This window comes from Malassezia globosa, assembly GCF_000181695.2.
Source record: "Malassezia globosa CBS 7966 chromosome Unknown mgl_sf_3.1, whole genome shotgun sequence".
Taxonomy (NCBI): domain Eukaryota; kingdom Fungi; phylum Basidiomycota; class Malasseziomycetes; order Malasseziales; family Malasseziaceae; genus Malassezia; species Malassezia globosa.
This window is the reverse complement of record NW_001849871.1, coordinates 696,372-722,717: the sequence shown is the minus strand read 5'-3', so window position 1 is coordinate 722,717 and position 26,346 is coordinate 696,372. Positions and strand designations below refer to the sequence as shown.

Here is a 26,346-nt window from a genome sequence, read left to right as displayed (position 1 = left end):
TGATGATGGCTCCTCCGCAAAAATCAAGGCGAAGGGACCCATCAAGGCACCCACCAATGTGCGCACCATCACCGTCGTCGATTACCAACCAGATGTATGCAAAGACTATAAGGAAACAGGGTATTGCGGTTTTGGAGACACATGCAAATTCTTGCATGATCGAAGCGACTACCTGGCAGGTTGGCAGATGAACAGTGTAGGAGAGGCAGCAGATGCGCGTGCAGGTTCGTTTGGGGTGGATCTAGACGCTGAGGAAGAGGATGATGACGATAATATCCCATTTGCTTGCTTGTTGTGTCGCGAGCCATTCACAAACCCAATCGTGACGCTGTGTGGCCACTATTTCTGCGCCAAGTGTGCCATTGCGCGCTTTGCCAAGACGCCGAAGTGTTTTGCGTGTGGTGCCAAGACCAATGGTCTATTCAATTCGGCAACAAGGATCATTGAGCGCATGAACAAGCGTCAGGCGACGAAGCAAGAAGCACGTGCAGAGCGTCGGAGGATGCACGGCCTTGATGACGGCGAACACCATACTGACGAGCTCTCGCAGGATGGGATCATCATTGATTCGAACGAGACGCCGTCCGGTGCTTGAATTGGGCTGGGGTCTCGAGTTTCGAACCTAAGCTCCACATACCCAACCGACACCGCTTCGCATGTTCCTCGGCTCGTTCGAGCGCAGCGCGCCCTGTCTTGGCGCGTAGGAAAATGTGTGTGAGCCACGAAGGCGGGCCGTACGTGGCATTGGCACTACGATACACGGGCGCAAGCCCTTTGCGGACGAGCGCCAGCGATACATTTGTTGGCCATAGGTACGGCCATCTGTACACGTAGGGCGTGGCGACCAGCCGCTGATACTGGTCAATCAGCGCCATGTCAAGCCAAACGGTACGCCCTTCCACAAGCTTGCGCAGTTCTTTCTGAGCAACATCGGCGTATGGCTGAGCCTCGCGGCCAAAGTGCGCTGTTTCAGGTGCATCTACACCAGCTAGACGCACAGAAATGGTCTGCTGCCGGAGCTCCGATGCTTTGGTCGGTGGTCGGTGAAGCCAGTGCCGAAGGATGGGCAGGCCTGGCGTGTGGTAAAGCCGGAATCCATCAGCGTCGCCAACACTGTGAACGTATGCGAATGCGTGTCAGTATGCGGGCGTGTGGGGTGCTCACAATGAGCGAGACGTACCTAGTGACTCGACCGACGATCCGCCGTCGTGCGCGGAGAGTGGCTGGCGTGATATACGATGCATTCGGAATCCGACGGAAAAAACGCCACCAAATGAACAAGCCGCCTGCCAGAGCAGTGGCACTAGTGAGCGCTGCGCCAACCGGTGTCGACACTGTCTCGATAAAGAGGCGCACAGCCCAAGGGAATGCTAGAATAGGCGCATCATTGTCGTCGGTGCGTGCGGTGATGCGCTCACTCTTCTCCATAGGTGCGTGGACGCGGAAAGGGTCACCACTACCATTGGCTGCAACCACACGGAGCCAGTCGTCACCCATGTTGTCGCGGAGCTTTTCCATTTGCTGTTTATACGAGTCGACGGAATGGGATGATGTCTTGGTGGGAGACGCCCGCGTCTTTTTCTTGCGCGCTTCACTCGTGCCTTTGCTTACTGCCTGTGACGACGACGATGTTGTGATGCGACGGACTTGCGGCGAGAGACGTGCCTCGATCGACGAACTAGCACGGCGTGGCTGCGTCGCCATGCGGCGTGCGAGCAATCCAGAGACACGCCGCCGCTCGAAAAAGCTGCACGGTATGTCGTCGAGGCAAATGTCCTTATGCTCGAGAGCAAAGGTATAGAAGCAAGCGACGCGCGCGTCTGGTACTTGATGACACAAAGGATTGGATGCGATCCATGCGTGTGAGATATGTGGGAGTGTAGCCAGACGGCCGACCTCACCAGGATCACTGACCCAGTTCTGACGCAGATCGACCTGCCGCAGTGTGTGCAGACGCTCTAGCCCACACAAGCTTTCGAGACGGTTTCCACTAAGATTCAGCGCTTGGATATGTGGCAAGGACTTGTAGATTCCCAGTACACTGTCGATCATGTTGTGCGATAGATTGAGCGATAGCAAGTGCGATTCACACTCAAGGGCCGGGGGGATCGCATTTAGCAGGTTGTGAGATAAGTCGATGTGCACGAGAGAGGGAAGAACGTCTAGCGCGGACGCGGGCACGAATGTCAGCTCGTCGTGGGGGAGATGCAAAAAGCGCAGCGAATGCCATGCTGCCGCAGGTACATCTGTGGCCTCTGTTGGTTGGTCTCGTTGCACAAGACCAACAAATATGTCTGTGACATCAGTAAGGCTCACGTGTGAGCAAGATAAAGAGGTGAGTTGGATGCAAAGGCGATGCCAACCCACGATCGATGTCGGATCCACACCATCTAAAGCCAGGTGTGTGATCTCTTTGCAGACAAGGAGAGGCGTTGCATGGGAGCCAGGAAAGTCTGCGAATTCTGCCTCGTCGATCGACGAGGGGGGCGGCGTTACACACAGCGAAGAGACGCGACTCAGTATTGAGTATAGATATGCGTACATCTTGTCAGGGTCAGCTTCATCTTCCTTCCCACTACTGGCTCTTCCCCACCACGTAGAAACAGACTGAATTGTATGCTGCAGCGACAGGACGCTGTACGTGTCGCTGGTGTGTGTCGCCGTCTTGGTGGGCGAAGCATTGATGCCCTTTTCTGCCGCTGCATGCTTTGCACGGCACGACACATCCAATGGTCCTACATTGTATCCCAAGCCTTCACAGCGCAAAAGTAGATAGTACAGGTGATGCAGGTCAATTGTGAGTGTAGTCGGGGACTTTTCGCGGAGTAGTGAGGACTCATGCCGTCGGATCCACGCAGTCCACGAGGTAAACCACGCATCCATGCTAGGTTTTTTTCTTGAACTAGATCTGTAATGCTGAGAACCACCTGTTTGGTAGAAATAAGAAAAGAAGAAAGTACGTAGGACTGGCGCGCGTGTTTGTCTTTGTTGCCGTGCGGAGACAGGTGGGTGATCGAATAGAGGTATGCGTGTGTATCTGTGTATGTGTGGAGGAACAGGCGAGCGATCGGTATCGAGATTCGTACGCGAGAGACCCCAGTGGCAACTTGGGCAAGACCGCCGAAAATAAATTTATCTTCCTTGTGACGCGGCGGAGCGAGCCACCGACGACTCTCACGCGCACATATCGTGTCGCGTGGCAATTGACTTGGAAATTCTAGTTTCTCGTATGAATATTTCTGATTGACTCAGTTTGTCCACTCGTTGCATTTTGCCCATTGTGCATGCCCAAGTGGTGGGGGTTCGTCCATCTTCTTCGATTTAGGAGGCCTGGGTGGGTGACGACTAGATTTTCCTCTCCCTCAACACTACAACGAATCGCATTCACACAGCCGCGCTTGATTTCATCTACAAGAATGACTGACGCAGAAGGCGGTGCTATGAATCTACTGTCGGATCCAGTGACCGGCGAAATGATCAGCAAGAGCGAGCTGAAGCGCCGGCAGAAGCAGCGGCAGAAGGACGCCGAAAAGGCCGAGAAGGCCGCCAAGGCGCAGTCTGAAGGCGGCGCCGGTGGCGCAGGTGGTGCACCGAAGGCAGGCGCTAACATGGCGGCCGAAGAAGCACTGACGCCGAACCAGTACTATGAGATGCGCAGCCGAGCGATTCAGAAGGCTGCGCGAAACAAGGAACCCGGATCCGTATCCGCACAAATTCCACGTAACACTGAGCTTGACAGACTTTATTGCGCGTTTCCAAGACAAGGTCGAACCAGGCACACAGCTCGCAGATGTAGTGTGCGTGGCAGGCCGCTTGCACAACATGCGTGCATCTGGGCAAAAGCTGCGTTTCTACGACCTGCACGCTGAGGGCGTCAAGATCCAAATCATGGCACAAATGCAGGATCACAGGGAGGGCGACTTCTTCGAGGCGCACGACCTGCTGCGCCGTGGTGACGTCGTCGGTGTCAAGGGTGTGCCGGCCAAGACGAAGAAGGGCGAGTTGTCGATTGTGCCACATGCCATCCAGCTGCTCGCGCCGAACCTCAAGATGCTGCCAAAGGCATCTGGCGGTGGCTTTACGGACCAGGAGCAGCGATACCGCAAGCGGTACTTGGACCTGATCATGAATCAGCATGTGCGCGACATTTTCGTGACGCGCGCGCGTACGATCCAATACGTGCGTCGGTACCTTGACTCGCTGGGCTTCCTCGAGGTTGAGACGCCTATGATGAACCAAATCGCCGGTGGCGCGAGTGCCAAGCCGTTCATCACGCACCACAATGACCTGAAGATGGACCTTTTCATGCGTATTGCGCCTGAGCTGTACCTAAAGGAGCTTGTGGTGGGCGGTCTAGACCGTGTGTACGAGGTGGGCCGTGTCTTCCGCAACGAGTCGATCGACCAGACGCACAACCCAGAGTTCACCACTTGTGAGTTCTATATGGCGTATGCCGACATGTACGACCTCATGGACATCACAGAGAGCATGGTGTCGGGCCTTGTCAAGGCCGTCACAGGTGGCTACAAGGTGACGTACCACCCCGATGGCAAGGAGGACCCGAACGGACGTGTGTACGAAATTGACTTCTCCACACCCTGGAAGCGATTTGAGATGATCCCTGAGCTTGAGAAGCAGCTGCAGGTCAAGTTCCCGCCGGCCGATCAGCTGCACACCGAGGAGGCACGTCAGTGGCTCAGTGACCTGTGTGCAAAGAACAACGTCGACTGCAGCGAGCCACGCACCGCGAACCGTCTGATTGACAAGCTCGTTGGCGAGTACATCGAGTCGCAGTGTGTGAACCCGTCGTTCATCATCGGACATCCCCAAATCATGTCGCCCCTCGCGAAGCGCCATCGCGACATCCCTGGTTTGTGTGAGCGTTTCGAGGCCTTCGTTGCTACGAAGGAAATCGCCAATGCATACACGGAGCTGAATGACCCATGGGTCCAGCGCGAAAACTTTGAGGAGCAGGCACGGCAAAAGGATGCTGGTGATGACGAGGCGCAGGCCGTCGACCATGTCTTCCTTGATGCCTTGGAGCATGGTCTGCCGCCCACAGGTGGTTGGGGTATGGGTATTGACCGTCTTGTCATGTTCCTTACGGACTCGAACACGATCAAGGAGGTGCTGGCCTTCCCAGCCAACAAGCCGGAGCAGTCGTAAAGCTGGAGCTCAACGCCCGCACATCTGTAGGTTCGTGCTGTCCTAGATCCTGAACGTAGCCTGATGTAACAATGCACGCACACATCTCTCTCTCTCTCTCTCTCTCTCCCGTGCCCCTCTACGCTGCTGATTCCCACTACTCCTGGTGTCTGGATGCACCTGCTTGGCACAAATCGAGCCACGCAAGATAGTCTTGCACGCCGGCCAGATGCATGTGCAATGTTTCATCGGTGCGCCGCCGCCGCCCCAAATACGCAAGTATCGCGGCCACTTGGTCTGCGGACGTCGTCGCATACCATCTGTCGCTGTTGGCTGCTTCACGCACAAGAAGCACATGCGACCAGTGACCCGAAAATGGCGCATGAACTCCTCGCTCAGCACCTGGTGCTTCCATGTCGCTTGGATCACATGCAGGCAATACGTGCCAATATTCGCGGCCCTCGTCATCGCGTCCTAGCGGCCCCGACCGCCCACATGCACGCCTCTGAGCGAAGTAGTGTCGTGTGCGTGCCTCGAACCTCGCACAGTCGTGCGTGTGCGTCAATTGATGCATGCGCGCTTTCCACACACCATACTGTGTCGATGCCATCGAAGGAGCCTGTTTCTTGTGCGCACGCATTTCTGCATCGCATTGGTCATTGATGTCCTGTACGTGCTGTTTCGCCGCACGCTCATCCTCCGATGCTTGTTCTACGACAGGCTGGACCAGACGATGCAGAGGGCTCTCATGAGGTGCTCGCGACATGCTCAATGCATCACACAGCTCCACAAGACATGCGACTTTGGCTTCGAGCGACATTCGCGGCGCATCATCCACCAATGGCTTGACAGGCGAAGGAGGACCGAGGATTCGCTGGGCACGCTCAACGACAGCTGTGCGCTGCTTCTTGGCTGCCATTGCTTCTGCACGCTTGGATCGTCGTCGCCGTCGTCTCCCTACGAGGCTGTCGTCCTCCTCGCCATCGTCTTCCTCCCCTTCACTTTCGTCTTCGTCATCGACCGGGGTATCAAGGGCTTCAATCGCAGCTTGAAGACGCGCCGCACTACGTGTGCGACGAGGGGGTAATGGTTCCATATCTACGCGCCGCGTTGGCATAGTTTTGGTTTGCCATGCCGACGTGTCGACAGGTATGTCTTCAAGCTCACAAGACGCCACACCACTTTGCTGAGCAAACGTACGTGCACATGTCCAGGGCGTATTGGCATCAGCTGGAAATGTGCGCAGCGCACGTACACATTCTTGTGTGCGACTGGTCGGCTGGCCATGCTCCAACGTGGTGAGGTGGGCATGCGGCAAAATCAGCCGCTGAAGGAGCGCGTGGGCCATAGCATCGTTCCAACTATGTAGCACGTCTAGTCGCGATGCCGGGCAGGCAAGTGCTTTTACATTATCCAGCTGAACCATGTACGAATATAAATATAGACGTGCCAAGATATTGTTGCACCGCAAGGGCCCATCATACATGACTTGAAGCGCTGGAAACTCTGCTCGTTTCAGTCGGATCCTTTGGCCACGAGACGAGCTGGGCTGCCAAGATACTGCGTGACATTAATGTTTTTCTACATACACACACGTACATTGTGTTTGCTGCATGGAACGTGAGCTGCGAAGCTCCATGACTGCTTAGAGTCTCGCACGACGCGTTCAACGTCGTGTCACGACGCAGGATATGCCCGCAGCTTTCGCGAAGGCGACGCGTCCATTGTGCTTGTGTGGAGAAAAACGTCACGAAAAATGTGCCCTAAATTCATGATCTTTCTCCGCACAAGCTCGAGCTATAACACGGCACACGTATCTCACGCCCGACTATCCCTCCTCGCTAATCCCTCCTCAAGATCACGCCGTTGTGCGTGCGAACCTAGCTTCTCGAGAAATAAATCTCCTTTTCCTGCCCTCCCCTTCCCTCCGACCCCCCTTTTTATAACTGTGTGCTCTCTCGGACATGGGTCGCTCAAGACGCGGTCGGGGTAGCGCTGCATCCAATGGCCTAGACCAACTGCGTGCCTCGTTCCCGTATCCGGTGCATGATGATACGCCAGGCCCGCCCTTCCCCAGCACAGGCGATCAACATGCACATGCAGATACTCCGCTACTATCTGTAGGCCCTTCTGAAACTGGCATGCTTGGCACATATGCGTCCGTCTCTCTTTGGATGTCTCGGATAGCGAGAGGCCGCGGCGCCATTGTCTGCACGGACGGCATCTTGTCGGATCTCAGTGAGATGCGCGGAAGTGTGTCGACGCCATCTTTCCGATGTGTCTTGGACAGTGCTGAACACATATCCATTCCCCTCACGTTCCATGGTCCCCATGCTGCTGCGTTGCATCAGATCCTTCGAAATCATGCACCGGGCGTCCGCGTCTTTGTATCTGGCTATGGAGCAGAGGTTGTGCGTGCGACACAGTCGCCGCCGCGGGCTGGTCTCATTTTTGCTGAGCGAATGGCTCTCAAAGCTTTGTTGGAGAGACATGACGGCAACACACTGACGCTGTGGTTCGAGGGCGATCGCGGGCGCCCAGCCACTTTGGTAATGCAGCCTGTAAGCATGACCAATTCCGTTGCACATGGCATGCGAGATGCGCCCATCGAAGACGTTGCAAGAGACAACAGGAGTCGCGTCCGCTCAGACATACCGCCATCATCTCTTTCACACGAAATCGCCTCAAGTGTCAACGACCGGGCGTCGCCATTGTCATCCGATCCCGCTCCAGTCCTTGTGCAGACCAAAGTAATGGATCTTGCCCGTCCAGGAACATTGGACGGTGTTGTCTACACGCCGTTATCAGACGTCCAAATCGGGACAACCGCCAATGTGATAGGTGTGGTCATCGATAAGCCAATCGTGCACCAGCCAAAGGGACGCGTAGATGGGACTATGTCCGATGCTATGCTACGTGTGGCGATGCAGCCACCCAAGTCCTGGGATACCGGCACAACACTTTTGGCCGCCAATCTGTTCGCCCGCACTGTGGACCAGCTGCCGACCCATCTCTTGCGGGGTGACGCTTTTCTGCTTCGAAATCTGCAAATCCAAATGTATCACGGCAAGGCACACGGTGTCGGCCCGGCTTTCGTGCCCTATTCATGGGCAAGTTGCCGCTCGCCCCAAGAGTGGAACCTGTCGCCGGGTGCACACCTTGGCGTCGAGGAACGCACAGCGCTGGCACAGATCGTGCACCACGCGACGCCGACAAGCACCAAAAGCTCACACCCCTTAGTGTCGCTCGATGCGCTCCAGTCCAATTCGTACGTCGACATGGTGGTCGAAATCGTCCGTGTGAGTATCAAAGGCAGGGTCCCTGACTTGTACGTGACTGATTACTTGCCCAACCGGCAATTTTATGGCCACGACACTTTGCTCGCGCATCACCACAAGCTGCCGAAGGCTACGTATGGACATCTGGTTTTCCAGATCGGGCTTTGGGGTGAAAAAGCGTCCTCGCTATCATTTCGTTTGCGACCCGGCCAATTGGTTCGCATCAACAACGTCCGCGTCAAAACCAATTCCTTGGGTACGCTCCATGGGTCGCTGGGAAACTCTTTGGATGACAAGGCCCATGTCGAAGAGTTGGACCATCGTGATCCTCTTGCTCAATGTATTTTACAGCGACGCTCTGCTTGGCTGCAGCAACAGCAGCCACGTAACCACACCTACTACCCTCAAGAGATCGTGTCGGCGGATGCCAAACCTTGGACATCATCGCCCGCTGCATCATCGTCTTCATCATCACCTGCTCCTGTTTCCAAAAAGAAGCGTTTGTCGTCTGTCTCATCGTCCCCCACATCAAGCTTACCACCTGCGTCTTTGTTGCCAGCTTCACCGCCTGAGCCCGTGAGTGCGCCTCGCTTTGACCTGGATTCCGACGATAGTGAGTCGTGCCTTAGCCTATAACTGTGCAGCTCCTCTAATCCGCTCGATTCTCGATGGATTCTCCCCGCCCCATGCTCATGTGGAATGCTGCGTACTTCGTGTCTCGCCCGAGCATCATTGGCAGCGCTCTCTGTGCACCACCTGCCGAAAGATGTATGTGTTACGAAAGCATCTATGTGAAGCTAACAAGTATCCACGTGTATGCAGCTTGCCCTTGTCTTTTGCATTTTGTACCTCATGTGCAGACGAAGATGGCAAGTGTCTAGATACAGTGCTGCATCTAATCTTGCACGTTTGTGACGTGTGCGACGCTTCTACCACTCGACGCAGTGCACGCCATGTTGACACGCTTCCGATCGTCGCTACCGGCCAAGCCGCCGAGCGCTATGTTGGATGTTCCATTCAGCAATATGCATCAGACGAAAGCGCCAGGCAAACAGCACATCAACGCGTGCTCCGACACACTACCAATCCCATTTCACATGTCCTTTCATTGCGCATCGAACTCCAGCACGATCTTTACGTGCTTGTTCATAGTGGAGGGTGTCATTAGCAAAACGACATGCGAGAAAGCAAATTTGCGTCCAGTGCAAGAAGACACGCAGCCAAAGCCCGACAGACTGGAGGGCGGGAGATGCGGAGGCGATGCACGGGCCGGTTGAAAGAGCCCCCGCCGCCGCCCCCTCAAGCCGTCCACACTCTTGGATGCTTACTATCAGCCCATTGCTGCTCGCACGCCAAACCATTTTTCGCCTCCCGATAGTTTGCACAAGCCGAACCTTTTCTGCAATGCCTCCGACCAAGCTTCCAGAATCCTCGCCCAACTTTGCGAGCGAAGATGGTCGCTATCATCGGCAAACGTCCGACTTCTTACACCATGTTGCTAAGGGCACAAAGTTTGAGCCGGAAGTAGGTCGCTACAAGCTTATCGTTTCCCTCGCCTGCCCATGGGCGCATCGTGCTTTGATTGTACGCCACCTGAAGCGCATGCATGAGGTAGAGAACTTGCTCCCACTCACTATCGTTGACACATTTCTTGGGCGAGAGGGCTGGAGCGTCGCGCATCTAAACGTCGATCGACCTAATGTGCATGGAACGGGCAACAACATTCCTGGGCATGAATCGAAGCGATTCCTCCGTGAATTTTACCTCGAGGCGGATCCATCGTACGCGAAGCGGCCGACAGTGCCCGTTTTGTGGGACAACAAGCTCAATACAATTGTCAATAACGAGTCCTCGGAATTGATTCGCTGCCTGAATACGGCGTTCGATGACTTTCTCCCGGAGGAGGTGCGCGGCGTCACGTATTATCCGGAAGATCTACGCAAGGATATCGATGCATTTCATGAGTGGGTTCTTCCAAATATCAACAATGGGGTCTACCGCAGTGGATTTGCCTCCAGTATGGACGCATACCAAGAGGCGGTAATCCCACTCTTCGAAAGTCTCGAACGTGTCGACAAGGAAATTGGAAATAAAAAGTTTGTGATGGGCGACCGCCTGACGGAAGCGGACATTCGCCTGTTTACGACGATTGTCCGTTTCGATCCGGTGTACCATGGCCATTTCAAATGCAATATCCAGCAAATTCGCGGTGGCGGACTACCGAATCTGCACCGCTGGCTTCGTGAGATGTACTGGACAATCCCCGCCTTCAAGGAAACTACTTGCTTCGAAAGTATCAAAGTGCATTACTATAGCAGCCATGTGAACATCAACCCAACCAGCATCGTGCCTGTTGGTCCGATCCCGCCCATCATGCCACTTGACGCTTAACCTACATAGTATGAATACTGCAAAATCATAGCAATGATCGAACCAGCTGCAAAGTCAATCGACCTTATCCACGTACAAGCGACAAAAATGGGACTAATGGAGCCTGGCACCATGGCAAGTGTGTTGAAGAAGAGCATTTCACTCACAAAGTGCAGGCATGCAATGACAAATGTACCCAGACACATGAGATAGGCACCACGCTCGCTCATGTGGTATGCAGCGTATACGCGCAACATAGCCGACGTCAAGTTCCAAATTCCAAACAGACGCGCAGCCAGCGGGGTCGCTTGACGAATGCCCTCGGTCGATGCATACACCTTTCTACTGAATGCAGGCTTGAAAACATTCTGGATCCCATTCATGGCTGCTACCATGCCGACCATGAGAAGCCATTTGGGCAAAATATGAGGGGGTACTGCGTCAGACTGTTGAGCTGCTACCTACCGAGTGCTTCCATAATACCAGGGCAGACAAGTGGTGACAAGCTGTGGGGTTGCGACGTGCGCCGCCAATTTCGAATCGTTTCTCCAGTTACGAAAAATTGGCCACCAATTCGTCCACACATCGAAATCCATCCACACCTTCCCCACTCTGGCTCTGGCTCTGGCTCATCAACACCATTTCATGTCATCATCGCTACATGCAACGTCAGCCAACACGGCCCCTACGCCTTCCACAACATCAGAAACTTACATTCCGGCACCGATCCGAGCTCCACGGGATCTCGAGCCCTTTCATCTAAATGGCACACAAGACATGCTAACCCTCTTTGAGCTTATGCCGCTATACGATCGTGCTGTGCGTCCGTACCTGCGGCCGGTGCTTGGACCTCACGCATCGGAGGCGGAAAAAACTGCCGCTAATGCGAAACGAAATGTTATGCCCAAGACATTCATGCATTATGTGCCGGACGTGCAAGGTAGAGTGCGTGTGCCGAAGCGCACGAATTCCTCGAACTGTCATAACGAATTGACCCATATTTTAATGAAGCCGGAGTACACGTACACACCTATTCTCCCACTCGATTCCGAAACACTACACACTGCCTTTCACATTGAGCCAACTACACACCCGATACCTGGCATTGACATGTCTCTTTTGGATGCTGACGAACAAGAGATGTTGACGGGCCGAAAGACCAAGAGCCAGTCCGGCGATAGGCCTGACGCTCCCAAGAAACGAGTTGTCCTCATCAGCAAGAAGAAACGTGTATAGAAACATACGGAGCATGTACAGTAGCACTATGAAAAAACGTTAGCACGACTCAGCTCGCTCTCTTCTCCCTTATACTTGTCACGCTTCATGCGCAAATTCTCTGCTTGCAACACCCTGGTCTTGTACTCCTCGCCTTTACCACGACGCATCGCATGCCGCACAGCATTAGGCGAGATAAACTCGGGATTGTCAAAGAGCGTTGGTCCACCGAAGCTGCCTTCAAAGATGCGGATCGGCGTCATGACCATGCGCGGGCCAATTTCCACAAGTGTAGGCTCTGTCTGCGCCTTTTTAGGGTCTGTTCCTTGTGCCTCAGCCGCTGCGATTGCACCTGGGTCTTTTTCGATAATCTGGTAGTTGCGGAACCATATTTTGTTATCTAGGATACTGAACGACAAAATATGGTCGACAAACGGCTTCGCCCGCCGTGCTGTTCGTGGTACGCCGAAGATCTGCGTAAGCATCTCGCGCATTAATGTCCAGTGAGGCTCGGCATCAAAGCCCTTGTCAAAGCTCAGGATATGGCGCGAGCCTTTCAAGCAGTTGCCTGTCATTTTCAGTTCATCCATAGTATGCACATTTTGCACTAGGAGTTTTGCAGAAGGGCCATTGGGGGTCTTTGAGAGCCATAAATACAAATCCTCGTGTCTTCGAGCCTCGAAGTACATGCAGTTCTGCCGGGTTGTAAGCAAATAAGCTCAACCTTTATGCATCCTATCTTTTTTTCCCCCTTACGTACATTGCAGTTGTTCAAGTCGGCAAGTTCGTTCAAGACCGATAGATCAGACTTGGAGTCGAGTTTTGAGTCTAATTAAAAATGTATGAGTCTCTTTCCATATATATGTGCGTACCTTTTTTCGCATGTGGTAGTAGCGCTTCAAGATCATTGATCAAATGACGCATACGTGCTGTAATGCCACGCGATGGCAGCATCAGGACCCGTTGCTTGTTGCGCCTAAGCTGAACATCGTTTTGTTCCTCAGATTCGCGCTTCTTCCCCGCCGCTGCTTCTCTCTTTAACGCTGTATTGTACACCGTCGACATGCTCAAGCAGTTGAAATGCACGAACGTAGCGATTAGCTGTGCGTCGAGGAGAAAAAAGTTGAACGCACGTGACAGTGAGCTGAACCCTGCGTGGCTTTCTCATGTGTTGACGGATACGCAAAGTTCCATCCGTCAGATCAGTGTGCAAAACGACATTGAACACTGAGCGTATGTGTGCATGGACGAAGCATAGCCATTCCATGTACGAAGATAGATTGAATAGCATCTAAGATGGTTCAATAGCTCGCCAACTATGCGCCATTGAAAAAAATTAATATCAATTATTTTGGCAGTTGGTGTGCTGGAATGTCAGCGAAAAGATTCGAGTTACCTCCATCCTAATTGTACATATATTATGGCTGGTGGACCGGCAAACTGGGCACGAGCCATTACGGGAGGCTCGGTTGTGATTGGATTCGGATACTTACTCTTGAAGAGTACGCGCGTATGAAATGTGCTGACAGTAGCGGCTACGCCAAATGAACAACAGCTATATGATGTACGTTTGAACGACGCATTCGTCCTAATTCATGACAGAGTCTGTCGCCAGACCTCAAAAGGCGTGTCGATGCACAACGGTCATCCCAGGCCGATTCTGAAAGAAGTGCAAAAGTGAAGGAGGAACAATCAAAGGTACGTCTTCTGCCGAAGCTAAAACATAGCTTGCCGCTCATCAAGATACGGCCAAGGCCAACTGGCTCAAGTGAGTCCGAGAGTCAGCACCAAGGCGCTTTGCCGACTCCTCCGAACTATATAGAGACTCCTCCTGCTGGTTCGGAATGTTCAATACTCCTAACTACATTCTGAACTCGCAGACAAACTTTTGACAGGCTTATAGGCAAGAGATACATAAATTTTATTTTTTTGGTAGAGACTCGTATAGACTCTTGAGGGCATCATATATGCTGGGAAATACAGACCAAGAGTGTTGGGCAATGCCCAAGATAGAAAAAAAACACTCATGCGAAGGTGGAAATACTCTTGCTGCGATTCCAAGTCCAGCTGGCGAAATATACTGCACGAATTTACGAACGGGGCTTCTCCTTCTTCTCCCTGAAGAGGGCAGCAAGACCACAGCCAGAGACCTTGACGACCTTGAAACGCACACCGGGAATATCACCCTTCGCCTTACCCTTACGACCGAAACCTTCGATCAGGACTTCGTCGTTCTCGTCAACAAAGTTAAGACAACCGTCGAACGGCACGAAGGCAGAAACCTTCTTACCGTTCTTGATCAGCTGCACACGGACACACTTTCGAATGGCCGAGTTAGGCTGCTTGGCCTCGACACCGATCTTCTCAAGCACAATACCCTTAGCTTGAGAAGAGCCACCAGTGGGCGAGGTCTTGTAGAAGTTGCCGAGGGTGCGCTTTTTGAAGTGAGCGTCACTCCAGCGGTTGTCACGACGGTCCGCGACCTGCTTGCGAGCTGTATAGAGACCCCTAGGCTTGGCCATACTGTGTGGTGCCTAGATCGTGTTAGCTTGCCGATGCACTCACAACGTGGAATGCTATGACACGTACCTTGTGCTTGGTTGAGAAGAGTCGATGTGTGGCGCCCCTGCGACATTTTTTGGTGCTGAGGCTCGCCCAGCCGGACAGCCGACCTTGTTTCACGTGATAAACTACACGTTCATAAACACGTGACCTCACTCCGAACGGTGTGCGTCCTGCGACCGTCAGGCAGCGTGAGTAAGTCCACTCGAAAGACTCGACCTTTCTCTCTGCGCTTCGTCAAGTTAGCACGTCACCATGCCGAAGATCTACAAGCCCGGGAAGGTTGCGTATGTGTCGACAAGTGAAATGCGCTGTGCCGTGTACTAACGAATGCCTACAGTGTTGTGCTCCAAGGCCGCCACGCTGGTAAGAAGGTGTGTGAAGCAAAGAATGGCGACTTCCAGTTGCGAAGTGGTGATCATGACGTCGGCGGTTTCGACGTTGCATAATCGCTGCATACGCACAGCTAGAAGTCTTTATGGAACAATCCAGCAATGCTAACATGAGATAGGTCGTCGTTATCAAGCAGCAGGACGAGGGAACCAAGGAGCACGGCTTCCCTTATGTGGTTGCCGCTGGTATTGAGCGCTACCCACTCAAGGTGACGAAGTCGATGAGCTCGAAGAAGATCGCTCGCCGCAGCAAGATCAAGCCTTTCATCAAGGTATGTATATCGTAGCGAAACTCAAAGCATAATATACTTACAACAGGTCATCAACTACAACCACTTGTTCCCTACGCGCTACGCGCTTGACCTTGAGGGCCTGAAGAGCACAGTCTCGAACGACACATTCAAGGAGGTGTCGCAACGTGAAGAGGCTAAGAAGGCGATTAAGAAGCTGTTTGAAGAGCGCTACCAGAGCGGCAAGAACCGGTGGTTCTTCACCCCTCTTCGTTTCTAAGTGCATTGTACTTTTTGGTCTTTTCTCCTAGCTTGGATGGAGTTGCATGACGTAGCTCAGCTCGCACTGATGATGTACAGCATCAGTCGTAGCTCAAAAATAGCAGCATACCGATGATGCGTGTGACAAGATGAGGCATGAGCAAAAAGGAATGTTTGTGAAAGGTGGGGGGGGGCGGGGTTGGGAAATGTGCTTGCTAGTCTTGATGAGGTAGTCTTGGTGGCGTTGGGGATCTATGGAATGTGACTTCTGGGTCGACCGCATGGCCACGTGTGTCCATTGGCGATCCATACGCGTTTCCCCTTCATCTCCTACAGCAGCCACAATGAGCGTGTATCAGGCTACTTGTACGGCGCCTGTGAACATAGCTGTGATCAAGTATTGGGGAAAGCGGGACACGAAGCTCGTACTACCAACAAATGACAGTTTGAGTGTGACGTTGGATCAGGACCACTTGCGCACAGTGACAACTGCACGTGCTGATGCATCTTTTGGCACAGACGAGGCTGGCACTCGTCAGGACAAGCTCTGGCTGAACGGGGCGGAGGAGAGCATCAAGCCTGGCGGACGTCTGGATGCGTGCCTGTGTGAGATGCGCAAATTACGCGCCGAGCTCGAAGCTAAGGATCGCTCCCTGCCTCCGCTGTCCAAGTGGGGACTACGGCTTTGTTCTGAGAACAACTTCCCTACTGCTGCAGGACTAGCATCGTCCGCCTCAGGATTTGCCGCGCTCGCTGTGTCTGTTGCTGAACTTTATGGGCTGCGCGCTGTGATGACAAGCTCACAGCTCTCGATCATCGCACGTCGCGGCAGTGGCTCGGCGTGCCGTTCCGTGTTGGGTGGTTTTGTTGCTTGGCAGATGGGCACTGCTGATGACGGTTCTGACTCATTCGCTATACCTATCGCTGAGCGCGAGCATTGGCCGGATCTCCATGTATTGATCTGTGTCGTGAATGATGCAAAGAAAGGCACTTCATCAACGGTCGGAATGCAAAACACAGTCGAGACTTCGCCGCTTCTTCAGCATCGAATCAAGCATGTGGTTCCTGAACGCATGCAGCAGATGAATGAGGCGATCCAAAAGCGGGACTTTGCTGCTTTCACTCAGCTCACGACCGCGGACTCTAATAATTTCCACGCCTGCTGCCTGGATACGACGCCGCCCATCTTCTACATGAATGATACGTCTCGAGCTATTGTGCATGTTGTGGAAGAACTGAATCGTGCGCGTGCAGAAGCGGGCGAAGACCCAATTGCCGCGTACACATTCGATGCAGGGCCGAACGCCGTACTGTACGTGCGTGAAAAGGACATGTCATGTGTTAGGCAAGTCGTGCAGCACTATTTCCCGGGGGCCACAATGGATGACCGTTTGCAGGGGGCTGCTAATGATGCATCAGAGGCCCCAGCATCATCCCTTTCATCATCCTCATTATCACTGCCGCTGCCGTCCTCGTTGCCCGCGACCTTCCGCCCTGACGTTGTGCCAGTGCACCCCGCCGGCAGTGTGCGACGCTTGATTCACACTCGTGTTGGTGACGGCCCGCGCGTACTGGAACATGGTCAGGGACCTGAGTCGCTTTTGTCTGCGGATGGCATGCCTGTGCACACAAAGTAGATGCACTATAATGTAGGGAGGAGTTTGTACTGCGCCAATACTAGCGATATGGTCAGTTTTGTCCTAAAGACGGCGAGGAGGAAGTAAAGGGTGCAGTACGTACAACGCTCAATGCTCTTACGGAGAGCATCATTATCAATACCGCGCTTGCGCTGGATGTGACTGGATGTGCTGGAACTGGACGGCGTCTGCACGCCAAATGCGTCCCGTTCCGTGGCACCGACGAGAGGATGATGTGCGCCAAATTGGACCCACGGTCCGCGCCACAGCTCGCGTAAGACGCCGCGTAGATTCATGCCATTTGTGCCAGGGATTGTAGTCGTACCTGGCGTACCGAAGAATGCGCTTTTGTCCGACACACGCGGTGGTGGATCAGTGATCAGCACAAATGTATACATGCTGGGCGTCTGCATATGAGTGAGGGAATAGGTAGTGGTCGATATATTGTGAAATGTCTCCTGGGATCCACCCAGTTTTCGAGCAAGATTTCGCAGTGAATATACGAGACCGTAAATCAGCTTTGCTTCCTCATCGAATGGTAAGAGACGTGGATCGATAGCAGCATCGTCGTTTGCCGCGTTAACGGACCGCGTCACTCCATCCATCGTTTCGCCACGTGCGCGTTTGGGTGCGGTATGAGGACCGGACTTGTCCGCCTCACTGCTACCACCACCGACAAGTTGCAGGGTCGAGGAAAGTGACGAGGTTAATGATGAGGCGCTTGACGCTGTGGCATTGAGTCGCTGGTGAAGATGAGACCAATCCTGGTGGTAAATCACATCGCAATGCCGATCAAAGATCCATAGCGAGTAAGCGTGCAATGCCATCGTGCTAAATTTCGTACACGATGACGAATATGTCTATCAAAACCACGCGCTTCGAGGTAAGCAGGATGACGTTGCGCTACTGAACTGATTGATGTCTCTCGTTGACGCGCACGATTCCATCATCCCCACTGTTCTTTAGCTTGGCCTTTTTTCTCCACAGGCAGATGGACCGCGAGTCCAATGCCAATGCCGGTGCCAGTGCCACTGCCACTGCTTTTGTTGCCTCCACACTTATCGCCAGACGTGCATGTGTGGCCCCGGCGCGCATCCACATGAACACGTCACGTGCCTCAAAGATGCACCTTGCCACCTTTCCCTGTGGAATGGGGTCAGTTAAGGGTGCAAAGGTGTGTGCCTCAGCCATTTTTTTGCTTGCGAATTCGTATGGCCATGCCCAGGCGCTCTGGCGGGGAGTGTGGAGCTAAATAGCAACAGGGCATTCGTGTCTGGTCACGCGTCACGAGAGAGGCAGAGAGAGTAGATAGAGCGTCTCGATACACCAGATTCATCTGGCGCATCGTGGCAATTGATGCGATTGCTGCTGTGTGCGTGTGCATGTGCCCTGTCGCTTGCATGGGGCGTGAATGCATGGTACCTACCTGGTAGCGCGCCAAGATCATATGCCAATGGACAATCAGTGCCTGTGCATGTGAACGCGCTGCAGCCCATGGCCGGAGCAACGCCTGTGCATGGGCTTGTGAGCTACGACTATTATGATGAGCGCCTTGGGTTCTGTCGACCATCATCGGGCATAAAGGCAGAGCGTGGCAGTCTCGGAAGCATCCTGTTCGGCGACCGAATCTACAACAGTCCCTTGGCTGTCGACATGCTGCAAGCCAAATCGTGTGTTCCGATCTGCAAGACACAAGCAACACCGGAGCAGGCCGACTTTATCAACAAGCGGATATTTGAGCGTTATGCCGTCAATTGGATGGTCGATGGCCTCCCGGCTGCTGATATTGATCTTGCAACCAATGCAGAACAATCGCTCCGAGCTAATTCTGTTGGGTTCGTGCTCGGCACGATCCTGGATGCTCAGGGTCACCGACTCAAGACGCCCGCACTCTACAATCACTACCAGCTGAATATTTCGTATCACGAGCGCTCTCCGAATGAGTATCGAGTAGTGGGTGTGAACGTGCGTCCCATGTCTCTTTCGTCGTTGCCTGCAGGGAACGCGGGTGCCGAGCCACGCTGTGATGTGAACGAGCCTATGTTCCTCAATCCCAACGCCACAACACCCGTCGTTTACACATACAGTGTTGTGTGGACACGGAGCAACACGCCATGGGCAACGCGATGGGACGCGTATCTGCATGTAGTGGATCCGCGCATCCATTGGTACTCGCTGCTGAATTCCACGGCCATTGTCGCACTGCTCTGTGTGATTGTAACAATCATCATGGCACGCTCTATGCGCCGAGATATCTATCGGTACAATGCTATTGATCTGGCTGAAGATATTCAAGAAGACTTTGGATGGAAACTCGTGCATGGCGAAGTGTTCCGCCCACCGGCTTCGTCGATGATGCTGAGTGTCATGGCAGGCTCGGGTGCTCAGCTCGGTGCCATGGCCTCTGTAACGCTGTTGTTTGCGCTGCTCGGGTTCCTGAATCCATCGAATCGTGGCTCTCTTGGTACCATCATGATTGTCACTTACACCCTTTTCGGCTGTTTGGGCGGCTACGTCAGTGCACGTGTGTATGCAAGCTTCGATGGCGCTCTTTGGCGTCGCAACATGTTCCTATCAGCCGTGCTTCTGCCGACGGCCGTCTTTGCACTGATGAACCTGCTCAACTTTGTGCTTGTGCTGAACCACTCTTCGGGCGCTGTGCCGTTCGGCACGCTGCTTGCTCTTGTTGCGCTATGGTTCCTGATTCATGTGCCCTTATCTCTCATCGGTTCGTACTTTGGTCTGAAGGCCGGGGGTTTCGAGCACCCATTGCGTGTGAACCAGATTCCTCGGCAGATTCCGCCCGCACCATGGTACTTGCGCCTCTGGCCGTCTGCAATGCTTAGCGGTCTTCTTCCGTTTGGTGCTGCCTGGCTGGAACTCTTCTTCATCATTAATTCGCTCTTTGGCAACCGAGTATACTACGCATTTGGTTTTCTGTCTCTCACATTCGTGGTCACGGTTCTGACGACGGCCACCGTAAGTATTCTTAACCTGTACTGTCATCTTTGTGCAGAAGACTATCGATGGCAGTGGCGCTCGTTTATCACGGGTGGTGCCAGTGCTTTCTGGTTGTTTATGTATGGTTTGTTCTTTTGCATTACGCGGCTCAATCTGCCAGACTTGTCGAGCAAGTTCCTATTTATTGGCTATTTGCTGATGATTTCTACGCTGGACTTTTTGCTCTTTGGCTTTGTGGGCTTTATCACATGCTACATTTGTGTGCAGCGCATGTACCGTCATATTCGTGTAGACTAAAAGATCGTGGATACAACTGAAGAGACGTTGTAGAGCACAGCTCTGTGGAAAACAGGACGATGGTCGGAATGCGAGCCCAATCTGAAAGCCTACTTTCTTTCTCTGCCTAGGTTTTTGGCTCAAAAAATGAAAAAACAGCATACTTTGAAGCCAAAAGGCTTGTAATAAAGTCCCTATACTCCGTGCAAGAGTGTTGAACGGCACCAATATGTCGGTGATTGGGACCCCTTCCGGAGCCGCTTCGTTGCCACGTGACTCGTGGCTTCAGCCTCAGCCACAAAGAGAGTGTGTGCCTGATGTACGTGTGAGAACCTCATCTCTAGTGAGAAAGAGAGAGAGAGAGCGAGACACTTTCGAATTGATCGATTAGCCCACGTCTTTTGTCATGGCGCCGAAGCTGGACACCAATGATCCGCAAGTGGCGCGGCTCATCGAACTGTTTGCTACTATATCGTTGACGGGCCAGCGTGCGGCTGATACCATCAAGAACCCCAAATATGCACGCGCTCTTGAGCACACCATTACGGCCTTGCAGCTCGATAGGCAAGGGCTGGATGCCAAAACAGGATCAGCTGTGGTAGTGGCTGCATCAAGTGGCGCTGAGCTGCCGGAGGCCAAACTTGACTACATCGTCCAGCGCGTCTTGAAAAAGGATCTTGTGTCGACAGACCAGATTCAAACTGCGTGCAAATACGCAGCGTCTGTCGACGCGATCGATGACGCCACATTCGACTCGCAATGTGGCGTTGGTGTTGTAATCACACCTGATATGTGCCACAATGTGGTGCGAAACTACATGCAATCGCACCACGCGGATATAGCGGAGGCGGCCGGCTGGCCGAAGATGTCGTCGATCATGGCGGCCGTGCGTGCAGAGCCCACGTTGCGCTGGGCGAATGCAGCTGATATCAAGAATGCCGTGGAACAGGAACTCACAGCGCAGTTTGGCCCGCGCTCGGCTGCGGCTGCGTCGAAAAAGAAGGGCGGTGGTGCCGCGTCCGCAGCGACGAAATCGACCAATGCGACGCCGTCGTCCACGTCGAAGGGCGAGAGAAAGTCCAAAAAGGAAGAGACAGTGCGTCCTGATGCCATGTTTGAGGAGGGCTTTCTCGCATCGCTGCACAAGCCAGGCGAAAATCCACAAAAGCTTCCACGTCTGCGTGACGAGCACTTGAAGGCGACCAACGGCTCAGTGATGACGCGATTCCCGCCCGAGCCCAATGGATACCTGCATATTGGGCATTCAAAAGCCATTGCGGTCAACTTTGGTTTTGCTCGCTTCCACAAGGGTCTGTGCTACTTGCGGTTCGACGACACGAATCCCGCTGCAGAGGAGGAAAAGTACTTTGTGAGTATCCTTGAGACCGTCCGCTGGCTTGGCTTTGAGCCATTCAAAGTGACATATTCATCAGACTACTTTGACCGACTATATGAACTGGCTGTCGATCTGATTCGCCGCGGGCTTGCGTATGTGGACCACTCAACGCCGGAGGAGATCCGTGAAGGACGTGGCGGGCCTGACAAGGGAGAGCGGAAAGAGAGTCGCTGGCGTCATCGTCCCATCGAAGAGTCGCTCCAGGCGTTCGACGACATGAAGAACGGCAAGTACAAGCCTGGCGAAGCCACGTTGCGCATGAAGCAGGACATTCTTGGCAGTGGAAACCCGCAGATGTGGGACCTAATTGCATACCGTGTGTTGGATGCACCCCACCACCGCACAGGCTCAAAGTGGTGCATGTATCCTACGTACGACTTTACTCACTGTCTTGTCGACAGTTTCGAGAATATATCACACTCGCTCTGTACGACAGAGTTTATCCTGTCGCGCGAGTCGTACGAGTGGCTGTGTGACGCGCTTGAGGTATACAAGCCACGCCAGTACGAATATGGTCGTTTATCGATGGAGGGCACCGTCATGTCGAAGCGCAAGATGCTGAAGCTTGTGAATGAGGGCTTCGTCGATGGTTGGGACGATCCACGTATGTACACGCTGATTGGTCTGCGCCGACGTGGTGTACCGCCTGGGGCCATTCTGTCGTTTGTGAGTCAGCTGGGCGTTACGACGAACAACTCGACGATCCAGATCAACCGCTTCGACCAGACGGTGCGGCAGTACCTGGAAATGAATACACCTCGTCTCATGATGGTGATTGAGCCACTCAAGGTCGTGATTGAGAACTTGCCAGACGATTTTGTTCTTCATGTCACAAAGCCACTGCATCCCAAGGTGCCCGACATGGGCCAAGTGTCTGCGCCGTTCACGAAAACCGTGTACATTGACGCATCTGATTTTCGCATGCAGGATGCGCCTGATTACTTCCGCCTTGCACCGGGCAAGAGTGTGGGTCTGTACCAAGTGCCGCATCCGATCACATGCACGTCGGTCCGCACGAATGAGGCTGGCCATGTCGTCGAGCTTGTGTGTCGCTACGAGCAGGGCCCAACGCCTGTCGTGCCGAAAACGTACATCCACTGGGTCGCAGAGCACGCACCATCAAAGAGCCCCGTACATGTACGGGAAGCGCGGCTGTTCAACTCGCTCTTCACCTGTGAAAACCCCGCGGCGCACGACAACTTTGTCGACTTTATCAATCCACGCAGCCGCGAAATCTTGCATGGCGCCATGATCGAGGTAGGCTTCTACCAAGTTGCGCGTATGTCTCTCGAAACGGCTAAGCGCGAGGCCGAAGAACGTGTCAAGCAAGCTGTGAAGCAGACCGAAGAGGCCCTCGGCAAGGACCGCGCACACGAAGCAAGGGATACCAATGCGATCCAGTCGACCGAGTCGCACACCTATGGCAAAGAATGCATCCGATTCCAAGCTATGCGTGTGGGCTACTTTGCTGTCGACAGCGACAGCTCCATGTCCCTGTTTGGCGATCGCGAAGACGAGTCCCCAGACGATCTTGTGCTGAACCGTATCGTCTCGCTCAAGGAAGACGTAGGCAAGTCAAAGTCATAGTAGTGAAGCACCCGGCCTCAGCAATGGGCCCTCAAGTCACATTCGTGGTACTGTGCAAGCCGTTGTCATTCCCCCGGGCCCATGTGTGGGCGAGCGAGCTCTGTGCCACGTACGCGCGCATGTGGCGCAACGCACAGCAGACTCACGCACACACACACAAATCACCTTCTTGCTGCCAGTCTCTCTCATCCACGCTCAGAGGGTGTACGTCACGTGATGCAATGCACCCTCAGAAGTACACGTCCACATCACCCCCTCAGAGGGGAGGGGCCGATAACTTGGAACGTGGGCTTGGATCGTTGCAGGCAGAGCGACGACGAACTACATCTGAGGCTACGACTCTGTCGTGCCGTTCTATTCGCGGGCATGCCGCCTCCTTCCTTCACGAGTCAGTCTGCGTATCAGATCAATGCACCGCGTGCGACCATCTCACTCCTGAAAGAAGCGACGCAGCAGGTGTATGCGCTTGTTGAGAAGGGTGCGATTGATGGTGCGGCGCCTGCCATGCCAGCGATCCATGCGCTGCTGACCGAGCTCCGCCTACACGATGAGGGCCTAGATGTTGACGTGAGCGTAGATGCGCCGAGTCGGTCGACGGCTTGTGAAGCGGTAGCAGATCGATTCCAGTCTGATCTGATGGAACTTTGGGCGAACATCACCGACAAGTCTGTGGCCTTACATGCGCTCATGCTGCAGACACTCGAAGCATCGGCACTTCTCTTGGGCCCAGCACGTCTTATGGCGTACTGGCCAGACGCACTCTTGTGGCCAGCGCTGGCGCTAGAGCTCCTGAGTGCGGCGGACGCTGCACGGGTGAACCGGCTGTGTGTGTTTGTGATGCGCAGTGTTCCCATGTCTATGTATGAGGAAGTCCTCACAAACGCACATGCTAGTATGCATGCTAAAGTTAGCCATGCGACGCCGGGCACAAAACTTCATGCAGCCACCGGCGCACATGGCAATCCAGAGGCCGGTCTTGACAAGACTAGCGGTGCAAGTGTCTCTGTGTCCAGTGAGAAACCAGCGTCTCTCGCCGCGATTGCGTCGTCATCAAAGCCCATACTTTCGAGCGCGTCCGCTGCATTCACGGCGGCCACTGCGTCCTTGTCATCCGCAGCTTCTACGGCCGCCACAACGTCCACCACACCCACGCCGTCCACAACAGCACCGACGGCCTCCGTGGCTGTGTCGCACCAGGCTGCAGAGGCTATGAAATTCACTCAACTTGTCTTTGACTTGTTTGCTGATCGACCCGCGCACCAAGGGGCGACCATAGCGCCGGCCTTGCATCACTTGGATGCTATCCTGTCGCTGTACAGTGAGTCACGGCCCATGCCGTTCCTGCACCATGTTGCCACGACCCTTTCGCCCACACGCGTGGGCATCTTGAATGCACTGATCCGTTTTGTCCAGCACCATTCTATGCACATCTACCACATCACATCGACGCACCTGATGGACAAGCTCTTCACAACACTTATGGAACTGGATTCTCCAGCGTGTCTGCACCTCGGCATCAAGTGCCTTGTGATGATTTTACCTCACATACCCGCATGGCTTGCACGGAACGGCGCCGGTGGCCTTGCTCACTTGCTGCGTGTGTATGCGCATGTGATCATGTGTCTGTCATCTGCATCTACAGCCTGCAGCGATACGTCACGTCATGTGCGTTTGCTCTTCACCATGATCTATGGGCTCTTTCCATGTCAATTTCTGTTCTTCCTCCGCTCGCCAGCCTCCTGTCTCGCGCAGCTCGGTGATCCAGAGGCGTGGGACGACGCGGCGCTGACGTCCAAAGTGCAGTCGCACAGCTTGGCCTTGCTGCAGTGTCATTTCGTGCATCCCAGCCTCGCGATGTACGACGCGTCGAGCGAACAGCGGTCTCGCACGTGGCAGAGTCAGGATGTGTCCGATCTCACTGCTCGATGCCTTCGGCTGTATGCGCCGCCGCCTACACAGCACGACAACGAGCGTGAGCCACCGCTGCCGATCACAGCGGAGTTGCCATCTACTCCCTATGACGTCCTGCTCGTTCAAAACGAGCTCCGCTTCGAACTGTACATGAAGGAGCAGCTGCTCATGCACATCGGGCACCTGCACCGTGATCGCATCACCGATACCGCCAGCGAGGCGGAGCACCAGCATCTGCAACACACTATCCGCACGCTTCGTGCGCAATTGCAAGGTATCAATGCGCGCTTTGATCGGCAGCGTGCCGAGATGCAAGCAGCCAATGCGCGTCACATGCAGTGGGAGCGCGAGCTGAACGCGAAGCTGAATTCGTACCGAGATGAACGCCGCGCATGGACAGTGCGTGTGCAGAATTTGGAGCGCGAGCTCGAGCAGGCGCGCAGAATGACCAAGTCGCAAGCGGACGTCATTTCCAGTATGGGCGCACGGCTCTTTACTGCGCAATCTGACCTTGCGATGGCTGCGCCGAAACTCGCTCGTTTGCAACGATATGACGCGTCTGTCCATCGTCTGGAAGGGAGCTTGAGTGAATGGGAAGACAAGCTGACGATCCTGGACCAACAGCGGGAGGAAATGAACAAGCTACTTCTTCGTTTCCGCGGGATGGAACTGGCTGTCGTGAACAGTGAGCGCAGCGCTCGGCAGCACAGTCAGCTTGCCGAATCCCTTTCGTTTGAAAACGAGCAGCTACAGCGCGATTTGCATGCTCTTCGAACTAAGCTCTTGCAGCAACATGAGCGTGTCCAAGCGCTCGAGGAACAGAGGCTGCGCGCTCTGTCGACGCCTCAGGTGTCGATGGATGACGTGCGTGCACTGCGGTCGAAGAACGAGCAGCTCGAGCTGGAGTTGCTTGATTGCCGTGCGCAGCTTGAGCTCCGGGCACTCGAGCAAAAGCAGTGCGAGCCCCGAGGCCTCATGACTCCCTACGCTCACGAGACGACGCTCTTTTCTCCCAATACATTGCGCACACCGCAAGACGCGTCTCGAGAAGAAGACCATGTGCCGCCGCTTTCGCTCGGGCCGCCTGCTCAATAGCTGCGTTACGGCAGTCTCATGCTTGTGTCG

At 54.1% G+C, this 26,346-nt stretch overlaps 16 protein-coding genes across 16 annotated transcripts; 10 read left to right on the top strand and 6 right to left on the bottom strand.

The window, feature by feature from the left end:
* Positions 1 to 187: 187 nt before the first annotated feature.
* MGL_1661 (uncharacterized protein) lies at positions 188 to 595 on the top strand (the record flags this gene model as incomplete). Its single annotated transcript, XM_001731426.1, has 1 exon — positions 188 to 595. One exon carries the CDS (start codon positions 188 to 190, stop codon positions 593 to 595), a length of 408 nt encoding a protein of 135 aa, XP_001731478.1.
* MGL_1660 (uncharacterized protein) lies at positions 242 to 2,883 on the bottom strand (the record flags this gene model as incomplete). The annotated part of the gene is made up of 3 exons (XM_001731425.1): positions 242 to 288; positions 638 to 1,113; positions 1,181 to 2,883. The coding sequence occupies 3 exons, from the start codon at positions 2,881 to 2,883 to the stop codon at positions 242 to 244; spliced, it is 2,226 nt and encodes a 741-aa protein (XP_001731477.1).
* A 762-nt stretch (positions 2,884 to 3,645) lies between these two features.
* MGL_1659 (uncharacterized protein) lies at positions 3,646 to 5,166 on the top strand (the record flags this gene model as incomplete). The annotated part of the gene is made up of 1 exon (XM_001731424.1): positions 3,646 to 5,166. One exon carries the CDS (start codon positions 3,646 to 3,648, stop codon positions 5,164 to 5,166), a length of 1,521 nt encoding a protein of 506 aa, XP_001731476.1.
* Positions 5,167 to 5,302: 136 nt separating this feature from the next.
* On the bottom strand, positions 5,303 to 6,262 carry MGL_1658 (uncharacterized protein; the record flags this gene model as incomplete). The annotated part of the gene is made up of 1 exon (XM_001731423.1): positions 5,303 to 6,262. The coding sequence occupies one exon, from the start codon at positions 6,260 to 6,262 to the stop codon at positions 5,303 to 5,305; it is 960 nt and encodes a 319-aa protein (XP_001731475.1).
* An 847-nt stretch (positions 6,263 to 7,109) lies between these two features.
* Positions 7,110 to 9,059, top strand: MGL_1657 (uncharacterized protein; the record flags this gene model as incomplete). The annotated part of the gene is made up of 1 exon (XM_001731422.1): positions 7,110 to 9,059. The coding sequence occupies one exon, from the start codon at positions 7,110 to 7,112 to the stop codon at positions 9,057 to 9,059; it is 1,950 nt and encodes a 649-aa protein (XP_001731474.1).
* Positions 9,060 to 9,743: 684 nt separating this feature from the next.
* Positions 9,744 to 10,814, top strand: MGL_1656 (uncharacterized protein; the record flags this gene model as incomplete). The annotated part of the gene is made up of 1 exon (XM_001731421.1): positions 9,744 to 10,814. One exon carries the CDS (start codon positions 9,744 to 9,746, stop codon positions 10,812 to 10,814), a length of 1,071 nt encoding a protein of 356 aa, XP_001731473.1.
* On the bottom strand, positions 10,811 to 11,197 carry MGL_1655 (uncharacterized protein; the record flags this gene model as incomplete). The annotated part of the gene is made up of 2 exons (XM_001731420.1): positions 10,811 to 10,860; positions 10,891 to 11,197. The coding sequence occupies 2 exons, from the start codon at positions 11,195 to 11,197 to the stop codon at positions 10,811 to 10,813; spliced, it is 357 nt and encodes a 118-aa protein (XP_001731472.1).
* Positions 11,198 to 12,055: 858 nt separating this feature from the next.
* MGL_1654 (uncharacterized protein) lies at positions 12,056 to 13,073 on the bottom strand (the record flags this gene model as incomplete). Its single annotated transcript, XM_001731419.1, has 3 exons — positions 12,056 to 12,703; positions 12,769 to 12,836; positions 12,881 to 13,073. 3 exons carry the CDS (start codon positions 13,071 to 13,073, stop codon positions 12,056 to 12,058), a joined length of 909 nt encoding a protein of 302 aa, XP_001731471.1.
* A 355-nt stretch (positions 13,074 to 13,428) lies between these two features.
* Positions 13,429 to 13,956, top strand: MGL_1653 (uncharacterized protein; the record flags this gene model as incomplete). The annotated part of the gene is made up of 4 exons (XM_001731418.1): positions 13,429 to 13,510; positions 13,541 to 13,572; positions 13,611 to 13,706; positions 13,945 to 13,956. The coding sequence occupies 4 exons, from the start codon at positions 13,429 to 13,431 to the stop codon at positions 13,954 to 13,956; spliced, it is 222 nt and encodes a 73-aa protein (XP_001731470.1).
* Positions 13,957 to 14,098: 142 nt separating this feature from the next.
* MGL_1652 (uncharacterized protein) lies at positions 14,099 to 14,530 on the bottom strand (the record flags this gene model as incomplete). The annotated part of the gene is made up of 1 exon (XM_001731417.1): positions 14,099 to 14,530. One exon carries the CDS (start codon positions 14,528 to 14,530, stop codon positions 14,099 to 14,101), a length of 432 nt encoding a protein of 143 aa, XP_001731469.1.
* Positions 14,531 to 14,825: 295 nt separating this feature from the next.
* On the top strand, positions 14,826 to 15,472 carry MGL_1651 (uncharacterized protein; the record flags this gene model as incomplete). Its single annotated transcript, XM_001731416.1, has 4 exons — positions 14,826 to 14,857; positions 14,911 to 14,944; positions 15,082 to 15,234; positions 15,281 to 15,472. 4 exons carry the CDS (start codon positions 14,826 to 14,828, stop codon positions 15,470 to 15,472), a joined length of 411 nt encoding a protein of 136 aa, XP_001731468.1.
* Positions 15,473 to 15,797: 325 nt separating this feature from the next.
* MGL_1650 (uncharacterized protein) lies at positions 15,798 to 17,090 on the top strand (the record flags this gene model as incomplete). The annotated part of the gene is made up of 1 exon (XM_001731415.1): positions 15,798 to 17,090. The coding sequence occupies one exon, from the start codon at positions 15,798 to 15,800 to the stop codon at positions 17,088 to 17,090; it is 1,293 nt and encodes a 430-aa protein (XP_001731467.1).
* A 5-nt stretch (positions 17,091 to 17,095) lies between these two features.
* MGL_1649 (uncharacterized protein) lies at positions 17,096 to 17,917 on the bottom strand (the record flags this gene model as incomplete). The annotated part of the gene is made up of 2 exons (XM_001731414.1): positions 17,096 to 17,130; positions 17,194 to 17,917. 2 exons carry the CDS (start codon positions 17,915 to 17,917, stop codon positions 17,096 to 17,098), a joined length of 759 nt encoding a protein of 252 aa, XP_001731466.1.
* Positions 17,918 to 18,446: 529 nt separating this feature from the next.
* On the top strand, positions 18,447 to 20,348 carry MGL_1648 (uncharacterized protein; the record flags this gene model as incomplete). Its single annotated transcript, XM_001731413.1, has 1 exon — positions 18,447 to 20,348. The coding sequence occupies one exon, from the start codon at positions 18,447 to 18,449 to the stop codon at positions 20,346 to 20,348; it is 1,902 nt and encodes a 633-aa protein (XP_001731465.1).
* A 385-nt stretch (positions 20,349 to 20,733) lies between these two features.
* MGL_1647 (uncharacterized protein) lies at positions 20,734 to 23,310 on the top strand (the record flags this gene model as incomplete). Its single annotated transcript, XM_001731412.1, has 1 exon — positions 20,734 to 23,310. One exon carries the CDS (start codon positions 20,734 to 20,736, stop codon positions 23,308 to 23,310), a length of 2,577 nt encoding a protein of 858 aa, XP_001731464.1.
* Positions 23,311 to 23,676: 366 nt separating this feature from the next.
* Positions 23,677 to 26,316, top strand: MGL_1646 (uncharacterized protein; the record flags this gene model as incomplete). The annotated part of the gene is made up of 1 exon (XM_001731411.1): positions 23,677 to 26,316. The coding sequence occupies one exon, from the start codon at positions 23,677 to 23,679 to the stop codon at positions 26,314 to 26,316; it is 2,640 nt and encodes an 879-aa protein (XP_001731463.1).
* Between the last annotated feature and the right edge of the window lie 30 nt (positions 26,317 to 26,346).